Here is a 10,394-nt window from a genome sequence, read left to right as displayed (position 1 = left end):
CATTGGGGAGGAGAAAATTCCAAATTCTTTACCAAATTTTCCCCAAAACTCATGGCATTGGAGTTTTCCTTCCCTAGCATCCTGTTTCTCCAGAGTTTGTAGACACATGCCCTAAAGTTCAATGCTTCTTCCTTTCTCAAGGCACAGGAGAGGGCCACCTGAGGATAGAATGAGGTTCCAGGCCTAGGTGACTTATGTAACACCCTCAAGGCGGTGTCGCATGAGAAACCTTTCTGGACATGGTCCTCAAGTCATGATGGCAGAAAGCACTCCTTGTGAGTGGCGCATTGCAGAGTGCTGCAGACAAGTACCTCTGTCTCTCCCACAGCCTTCTGAGGTTGGTACTCTTAATATCTCCACGGCAGGGATTAAAAAACTAAGCCTCAGACAGGTTAAATCACTTGCCCCAAATCACATGGCAAGTACACGCTGGAACTGGAACCTGGGAATTGGACTGCAAATCTCACTTATTTAACTGCTTATACGATATAAACTTAGTCCAGTTTTACTGTATTATTTAAATGTTTTAAATGAACATATTATAAACAGTCCCTTCTCATCCATTCTCAAAAAACCACATCGTTTTATGTTTTAGTATACACTAGCAAGGCACAACAGGTTTTAAAGGAAGTTGCCTGTTAAAGCTTAAAGGAACCTCCAACTTGGTTGCATAAATTGGACTTAGATGCCAGCTGATCTACTGAAAGTCGCTCAGTCGTGTCCGACTCTTTGTGACTGCACGGACTATCCAGTCCATGGAACTCTCCAGGTCAGAATACTGGACTGGGCAGCCTTTCCCCTCTCCAGGGGATCTTCCCAGCCCAGGGTTCGAACCCAGGTCTCCCGCATTGCAGGCGGATTCTTTACCAGCTGAGCCACCAGGATTAAGCTCAAATTGTAATTATCCCATTTAACCGGCCCTGGCTCTGATGATGTACATATGCCATTTGCATATTCCTCACTCAGACTCAGGAGCTCTTCTTTACGAGGAAAGGGTCTGAGGAAGGATCTTACACTGAGCAAAGCAGAATAACGCAGAGGACTGACAGACTGAGGCTCAGGCACTCCGTGTCAGGGTACGCGTGCTCATCCCTGGTCACTTCTACGACTCAAGTCCTAACAGAAGAGCTGTCATATTATATTTGGCTCTGCATCCTTAAACGCTGAGTCCATTAGTTTGAATGACATTGACGAACTGTCGTAAGACTCCCTAAAGCACACGCGGGGCAGCAGCTGACGTGTTTCCTGGGTGTCCAAGGTGGGCCGTCCTGCCCGACTTGGATGTCAGAGCCTGCAGAGAGTGGAAACAAACTTCCCCGCCCGCCGCCTCCACCCCGTTCGCTTCCCTCCACCCCACCCTTCGAGGGTTGCACTTGCTTGAAAGGTAGAAGAAACTCAGAGATTCTAGCAAGAAGACAGATGTCATAGGCAGGGAGCAGGGCCACCGGGTGGCATCCTCCGTGTGGTTTCCCTGGAGGTGGCAACACCGAAGTCGGGGGCCTCCAGGAGCATGCTGACCGCTGCTCTGAAGTTGGGAGACTGTTCCCCTGAAGTCAGGAGACCTTTTCTGCCTCATCTGCTCACACTGGCTCGTGTCCAGGGGCAGGGCAGGGAGCCCACCGAGGAGTCAGACAAGAGCAGGGAGGGGAGGAGGTGATGAACCAGAAACAGATGTAATGAGCATTTTTCCAAAAAGGCTTCTCTGGGAAACTTTAGAAGGAATGAATGAAATAACTGATGCTTGATTTATTTTGAAAAATAAAAAAAAAAAGGTGAGGCAGCAGGCTGTGCCATTCTTAGTGCCATCTTTTCTGTGGCTCATCTCGAAGACTCTTCTTGGGCACTTCATGGACCAGATCCTTTTTAAGGCTCAGGCTTCCCCTGAGGCATGATAGAAGCAAATTTTGGCACATAATGAAGGAACACTTCATTTGAGTAAATGTCCAAGATGGTAGGTTCCTTAATTTTAAAAAGGGAGAAAGATCAACTTTTGCGAGTGAACTTGGATAGAAAATATTTACTTATAAAAAAAAAATCTCTTTGAGACAAAAGAGATGTCTCAGGGACAGAGTAAGGACATATCTTTCACTGGTGAGTTACTGGTGAACGGAGGTTTTGCTTTTATAAATTGACATTAGACATGTTTCTCTGCATTTTGAGAAGAACTGAATCCATTTCTTAGTGGTCCAGAATGATGCCATAATCAGCGCTAAAGTGATTTATTATGGGAACATAAACTTTCTTTCTACAAAAGATGCATGAAAACTGCCCTATCCTAACAGATGAAACATCTGATCCGGAAGATTTCCACTGTCTTCAGGGCAAAAACAGGCAGAAAAGAGTCCCTCTACATGCTGCAGAATTACAGGTTTGAATAAACAAGATGTAAAGTGCAACTTTTTTCATTTTTGGCCACTTTTAAAAGCCCTGTTTCATTTGAACATCTCTTTTGCTTTTTTCCCAAGATGCTCTGTCCTTATATTAAATGATCTGTGTAATTGCCCTTGGGTTTCCCAGATGACATAAGAGGCAAGGGTTTGAACCCTGGGTTGGGAAGATCCCCTGGAGAAGGGCATGGCGATCCACTCCAGAATTCTTGCTTGGAAAATTCCATGGATAGAGGAGCCCAGTGGGCTGCAGTCCATGGGGTCACAAAGATTCGGACACAATTGAGCGACTAAACAGCAAACAGCAGCAGTGAGCATTAAGTCCTCTGTAAGGTACATTTGGTTTTTAGAGTCCCTCTGGGAACTGAATATAAATGGAATTTTCATTAGAGTTGCTCCTAGAATTAAAAATTTGTCATTAAAAACTGATTTGAGAGAATCTCAACACTGAATAATCAGGTAAGTAAAATCCTTCTTAATTGGGGCTAATTTAGAAAAAAGACCCATTTGAATCTCTGAGCTTTTGGAATGAGGGAAAGCATCTACAGAAATGGTTTTATCAGTTTCAAACCACGCCCATAAAATTGGCCTTTCAAGAGGCAGGCTGCAAGTTTCCCAGTTAATAAACAGCCGCAACTTATTTGTAAATAATGTCATCAAACTCCTTATATTATTTTCATAGATGTAATAGCAACCTTCAGCCCAATCTTTGTTAAAAGGTTACAAATTCTAGATCAAAGGGGTCTGGATGAATGAGAACAATATTACATCACATTCCAAAAGAGTCTTGCCTTGAGACCTTAAAAATGACCTCTTTTCACTGGATATATCATCTTAACACTTTAGCAGGCTACATGTTTCCTAATTTTGTACACAGAAAGCAGGGAGTTTGCATGGAAAATCTTCCACTAGGGAAATGACCCCATCAGTATGAAACTGAGCTAACATGTTGAATTTGGGGGTCTAGGGTCAAAGGTTGGGAGAAAAGGGGGTAGTTGGAGGAAGGAAAGGAGAGAGGGGGTGAGGAAGGTGATGAATGAGGGAAGACTGATTTGTTTTATAAATTTTAATATGATTTTTGCTCTAAAGTTTTTGATCAGTTCATTTAAAAGGTAAATAAAACATTCAACAAAAAGTCTTTCTCTGACTTACTACGTCTTTTATAAAACATCAGCTGAATGCCTTGGGTTAAGCTTTGTTTACCTTTACAGCGGACTTTATCTTCTAGGCTGGTTGTTGGACCAAAACGTGTTTGCCAGAAAGTCAACTTCATTTTGATAATGAAGATGAAAGTTTGCAAATTCAGGTTCACTTTCCTGAAGTACACTAACTGTTGTTTGCCTGTATTCGTGTCAAGTGTCTCCTGCAGGTGAGTCTGGAGAGGATGTGATTACTGAAGGAAAACCAGAATTTACCCATGGACTGCAGCCTGTGCCGACAGCCAGTTTGGACAATTTCAGCATAGAATTGAACGTAGGTAGCCTCAAAGATTGGAGAAGGCAATGGCACCCCACTCCAGTACTCTTGCCTGGAGAATCCCAGGGCCCCGACCCTGGTGGGTCGCACAGAGTGGACACAACTGAAGCGACTTCGCAGCAGCATCAGCAGCCTGATAGTGCCTAAGGGAACCCTGAAAGGTGAGCATGTTCAGTCAGGTTCACACGGGCAAACAGCCTGGGGTTGAGGCCAACTCTGTCCCCTGAAACACTCCAGAGAACGCAGGAGGAGAAATGGTCATTTCCTGGGATGGTAACACGTCATAAAATATCAATGCGTTTGTAAACTGAAAAGGAGGCCTTTATCAATGTCCTCTCAATTTTTCTACCTGTTGGATGCATCAAGGACTGAATGGACGTGAGTCTGAGCAAACCCGGAGAGACAGCGGAGGACAGCGCGCGTGCTGCAGGCCGCAGGGCTGGGAAAGGTCGGACACCTCTGAGTGACCACCGCCACCGCCAGCCCTCACGCTCTCGCAAAACTTCGTCTAGTTATTTTCGATTTGGGAAAAAAAAACTCAGTCTTGAATATGCGTCCCCCACCTCCCCAAATGAAGAGGTCCACCAGACACCCGGATGATCACAGCCCGTGCATGTCCGGGGTTGGCTGGAACTCGACCTGAACCGTCCGGCTGCGTCCCGGAGGCTCCGGGAGGGGCCGGCCCGCGCTTACCTTGCAGCCTTCGCACGTGATGCAGCGATAGTGGTACCCCGTGGCTTTGTCACCGCACACGACGCAGAGCTCGTCCTTGTCTAAGTAGCTGGGGATGTAGCCTGTGCGGAGGACAGAGGAGGGGTGAGAAAGCGTCACGTTCACGTCGAAGACGCCGCAGCCAGGAGGGGCGCACGGCGGGAGGGCGGGTGAGGGCAAGACCGAATTGTTTCTACGCGTTTCGGTACAGTTTTTGCTTTATGCTTTACACATTGTGGTCATTTAGCTTTAAATATAGAACGTAAATAAAACACCGAACAAGAGAACGTTTTAAAAGTCTTTCCCACCACTCCCCACCCCCCTTCCATGTCCGTAAGTCTGCTCTCCATGTCTGTGGGAAGGAGAGGGTGGGATGAGTGGAGAGAGCAGCGAGGAAACATATAGACCACCATCTGTAAAGCAGAGAGCCAGCGGGAATTGGCTGTATGACTCAGGAACAAAACCCGGGGCTCTGGGACACCCTAGAGGGGTGGGATGGGGTGGGGGCGGGAGGTGGGAGGGAGGCTCAAGAGGGGGGACACATGTAATCAGTTCAGTCGCTCAGTCGTGTCCGACTCTTTGGGACCCCATGGACTGCAGCACGCCAGGCCTCCCTGTCCATCACCAACTCCTGGAGTTTACTCAGACTCATGTCCATCGAGTCAGTGATGCCATCCAACCACCTCATTCTCTGTCGTCCCCTTCTCCTCCCACCTTCAATCTTTCCCAGCATCAGGGTCTTTTCCAGTGAGTCAGTTCTTCACATCAGGTGGCCAAAGTATTGGAGTTTCAAATTCAGCATCAGTCCTTCCAATGAATATTCAGGACTGATTTCTTTAGGATGGACTGGCTGGGTCTCCTTGCAGTCCAAGGGACTCTCAAGACATGTGTATACCTGTGGCTGATTCACGTTGATGTATGGCAGAAACCGACACAATATTGTAAAGCAATTATCCTCCAATTAATTATAAATAAAATTTAAAAAGTCTTTCCCTGACAATACACTTCCTCAGTATCTTCTCTCTCTCTAGGATCTTAGCACACACTTACAGAGTTAATAATCAGGCCCAGGATTTCTAAATGCCTTGGAAACAGCTGTGCACACTTGCTATGCAGGCAGGAATGGGTCCAGAGGCTCTTGGAGCCAATGGGTGAAGCAGAGAGACTGGGATTTTATTTTAAAATACTTACCATAAATGAATTTATCATTTTTGTTATATGTAACATTACAAGTAATTATTAAAAAGAAATCATAAGGTCTTTTTAGAGCTACCTGTTCTTTGCTCCTGAAAGGATTTGTTCCCATGATCACACCCCAATCACAATTTAGATTACAGAGCTGGGGAAACACTTTGCTTACTCATCCTAATGCTGTAAGACAATAGGCTCCTTGGGTAAACAATGGGTTTCCCACCCTGACTAGACTTTAGAATCGTCCTGCTTAAAAGTATTGACTTACGGGAAATTCCATGGCAGTCCAGTGGTTAGGACCCTGCACTTTCACTGGTGAGGGCCCAGGTTCAATCCCTGGTCAGGGAACTAAGATCCCACACACCACATGGTGCAGTCAAAATAAAAAAGAAAATTGAATCTTGGGATCAGCCATTTAAAAATACTGAATCTGAGACCAGCCCCCTGAGAATCTTATTTCACTGGTCTTAGGGTGTAGAAACATAGGCATGGAATTACCTAAACATTCTCTGGGTGATTCTAACGTACATCTAGAATTGAGACTCCCTGGGCTGGGTTTGTACGGAGGGATCCAGAGAGGCCAGGATGTGAGACACCTGGGGTGCTGTGGATCACAGTCTCTTTTGAAAGACTTATTTCTGAACCTGTGCTTAGGGGACTTGATCCCTTTGCAATTTAGGTACCATGCAATAAATTCAGAAAACTTTATAGCTGGAAAGGCCCTGGGAGAGCAAATAATTTTGAGATGAACCAGCGTTCATCAGTTTGACCTTCCTCAGGCTCAAACCAGAAATTAACTGCAGAGAAGAAAGCCGAGATCTTGACTTCCAGCCCTCCAGTATTTAAGTTGTGTTGGTCTTTTTCTAAAAACAACTTCAAAAGTAGAATGAATAAGGCCATCTTTAAAAAAAAAAAAGGTTCTGCAGGGCTTTCCTGGTGACTCAGTGATAAAGAATGGAGACAGCTGCCAATGTAGGAGACACAGGCTCGATCCCTGGTTCGGGATGACCCCACATGCTGGGGAGTAACTAAGCTCATCACCACAGCTGCTGAGCTTGTGTACGCTGCAGCCGTGCTCTGCAACAAGAGAAGCCACCACGAAGACAAGCCCGCACGTTGTAACTGGAGAGAAGCCCCCGCTCACCGCAACTGCAGAAAGCCCGCACTGCAATGAAACGCCCAGCACAGCCAAAAATGAAAGTGAACAAACAAATAAATTTTACAAAAAGGTTCTGCAAACTTGTGATGTGATTACACAGCTCAACAACTGGGTGGTTGTCGTTCAGTCGCTCAGTCGTGTCCGACTCCCTGCGACCCCATGGACTGCAGCACGCCAGGCCTCCCTGTCCATCACCATCTCCCAGAGATTACTCAAACTCATGTACAGTGAGTCAGTAATGCCATCCAACCAACTCATCCTCTGTCATCCCCTTCTCCTCCTGCCTTTAATCTTTCCCAGCATCAGGGTCTCTTCCAATGAGTCGGTTCTTTGCATCAGGTGGCCCAAGTATTGGACTTTCAGCTTCAGCATCAGTCCTTCCAATGAATATTCAGGACTGATCTCCTTTAGGATGGACTGGCTGGATCTCCTTGCAGTCCAAGGGACTCTCCAAAATCTTCTCCAACACCACAGCTCAAAAGCATCAGTTCTTTGGTGCTCAGCCTTCTTTATGGTCCAACTCTCACATCTGTACATGACTACTGGAAACACCATAGCTTTCACTAGATGGACCTTTGTTGGCAAAGTGATGTCTCTGCTTTTTAATACATTGTCTAGGTTTGTCACAGCTTTTCTTCCAAGGAGCAAGCATCTTTTAATTTCATGGCTGCAGTGAATAGTGGTTCTGCTTATTAAGAAATAAATCCAACCATGACAACTCCTATTACTGCACTCTGAGCTTATTAAATTCCATGACCCAGGAAATTAAAGACAAACAGAAGCTATGTACTTCCCACCCATGTCTGCCTCTTTCCTTTCCTTGTACACAATGTCCAAATATAAGAAACGCTTCAGAGGGCGAATCCAGTTTCATAGGTACCAGAGGTTTACCATAGAAGCACGGAGCTTCAGGGAAAACCGAAAAGGCTTGATTTGTTAGGATGTGGAGAGGCTGAGAAAACAAAATCATTCTTTCTCTTTATCATGGTCTTAGCGAAGTTCTTTGACTCGGGAAACCCTTACTGGTTCCAAAAAAGATCAGCCAGGTTGAAACGACAGATGACTTACTATATGTTTTATCATGACATTTTCATGAATCTTTCATTGAACTGGGTCACTGAGGGCTTACTTTTCAGAAAAAATCCTTTGAGAAAACAGAAGAAAATGAACCCTTTTCATAATCACTGTGCTCAGATTTTATTTTAGAAGAATATCCCTTTTGGGAGGGAGAGAAATGAGTTCAAAGCAAGATTTGGTAATGCACAGGATTATCTTTTTAAATATCACAGCTTTTCTTAGTTTACTTTTGCATCATGCAAACATGAATCATCTGTTGAGTTCACTTCAAATGTTTCAAAATTCTCATCAGACATTTAAAAAAAAGAGAATTCTGGGAGGGATCTGGGCAGAGAAAAAGGGGAACTGGAGAGATTTGTGTGTTCATCCAATCAGTCGTCTATTCATGAATTTAGAAACATTTATTTTTTAGCATCTACCACTGTGCTCAGGCTTCCCTGGTGGATCAGATGGTAAAGAATCCGCCTGCAATGCAGGAGACCTGGGTTTGACCCCTGGGTTGAGAAGATCTCCTGAGAAGAGAATGGCCACCCACTTCAGTATTCTTTGCTGAAATACTCCACGGACAGAGGAGCTTGGCGGGCTACAGTCCACAGGGTCGGAAGAGTTGGACACGACTGAGCGACTAACATGGTGCTTAGTGCTTGTAATATAAAAACAAGTAAGACACGGTTTCTTCCTTGCGCAAGCATAGTGTAAGGAACCGAGTTCTGTATTTCCAGTCCTGGTTATTTCTCAATGAGAGAAAAAGGTGAAAATGAAGGGAAAAAACATGAAAAGATGCTCAATATCATTGCAAGGAAATGCAAATCAGGATCATACTGAAATGCTGCTTAACACCCTCTAGGTTGGTTATGATAAAATGGCAGATAATAACACATGTTGGTGAGGATATGGAGAAATCAGAGCACTCATATATTGCTGGCAAGAATACGAAATGTGCTTTGGAAAAGCACTTGGGCAGTTTGGCACTTTGCAGTTCCTCAAAAGGTTAAACACAAAGTGACATATGACCCAGCAATTCTACTCTGAAATATACACTCAAGAGAACTGAAAATATGTGTCTGTACAGAAACTTGTCCAAAGCAGCACTATTCACAATATTCAGAAGGTAGAAACCACCCAAATGTCCATCAAATGATGAATGGGTAGTCAAAATATAGTATATTTGTACAATGGAATACTATTCAGTCATGAAAAGGAAGTAAGTACCACGATACAACATGGAAGAATCTGGAAAGCATACCATGAAAGAAGCCAGATACGAAGCCAGATACGAAATGCCACGTATCGTATACCTCTATTTCTGTGAAATATCTAGATTAGGCAAATTCATAAAGACAGAAATTAGATTAGTGGTTGCCAATGTCTGGAGGAAGGGGAGAATGGACGATGACCACTGAAGGATACAAAGTTTCTTTCCAAGGTAATGAAAATGTTTTGGAATTGTGTTGTGTTGATGGCTGCACAACTCTGTGAATATACTAAAAACCACTGGGTGAAAAACTGTTGTTTTGGGGACTTCCCTGGTCACGACTCTGCACTTCCACTGCAGGGGGCTGGGGTTCGGTCCCTGGTTCACAAACCAAGATCTCACATGCTGCATGGTGCAACTACAACATCAAAGAATAAAAATAAATGGAATTAAAAAAGAAAACCATTGTTTTGTATGGACATATTTTGTATAAATCTGTGAATTTTATAGTATGTGAAATATGTCTCAATAAAGCTCCTATTAGGAAACAAAGAAACCAGGAGAGAAAAGAGGTTCCATTCAACAAACATATATATGAGAGGATTCCATGCCAGGCAATGTGCCAAGGAGCTGAAGACAACCGAGTCTTAATTCTTGGGGCAGCTTCAAGTGTTTTGGGGGAAGCAGACAATCATGGACCATCTGCATACGACGTGGTCGGGGCTGGGGTAAGTCTCCGAGTGGCCCTCCTGCCCACCGTGGCCCGAGTCCAGGACAGGTGCTCTCATTCCTCCCCGTGTTTGTCAGTGGCCGCCCTCAGCCCCTGCAGCTAATAGGGGTGAGCTTCCTCCCCCTTAGACGTGATCTCTGGTTCACTGTAAGTGTTAGGGTTGCAGCGAGAGGGCGGGGACCATACGTCCATGCTGAAACCCTGGTGTCTGCTCCTGGTTCCTCTGATGGACAGCATCACAGTTTCTCCAGATCACTGCTGCCAGCCCTCCAGAGGGGAAGACACAGGGAGGAGGCCGGTATCTGGCACGTGTAGACGGGCAGGCTGGCAGGCTGGAGCGGTGCCCGAGAGGCTGAGGGTCTCCGCAAGGGTTTCCGGAAGAGCTAATAACGCAGACGCAGGGCCTGAGCTTCCAGCTTCATGAACACTGCCTTAGGATGTTTGAACTTTGGTTAAAACCCCCCAAAT

At 45.1% G+C, this 10,394-nt stretch overlaps 1 protein-coding gene across 10 annotated transcripts in view; it reads right to left on the bottom strand.

Annotated features, from left to right (window-relative positions):
* Positions 1-10,394, bottom strand: part of THRB (thyroid hormone receptor beta) — a 415,008-nt gene that overhangs the window by 27,111 nt on the left and 377,503 nt on the right. For all 10 annotated transcript variants that reach the window (XM_070459836.1, XM_070459832.1, XM_070459834.1 and 7 more), the window contains one exon: positions 4,557-4,657. In XM_070459836.1, the coding sequence (XP_070315937.1) occupies positions 4,557-4,657 (101 nt within the window). The remainder of the gene's footprint in view (positions 1-4,556; positions 4,658-10,394) is intronic.

The sequence above is a fragment of the Odocoileus virginianus genome, chromosome 32 (genome assembly GCF_023699985.2).
Source record: "Odocoileus virginianus isolate 20LAN1187 ecotype Illinois chromosome 32, Ovbor_1.2, whole genome shotgun sequence".
In the NCBI taxonomy this organism is placed as follows: domain Eukaryota; kingdom Metazoa; phylum Chordata; class Mammalia; order Artiodactyla; family Cervidae; genus Odocoileus; species Odocoileus virginianus.
Note: the sequence above shows the minus strand (reverse complement) of the source record. Positions and strands in the feature narration are given on the sequence as shown.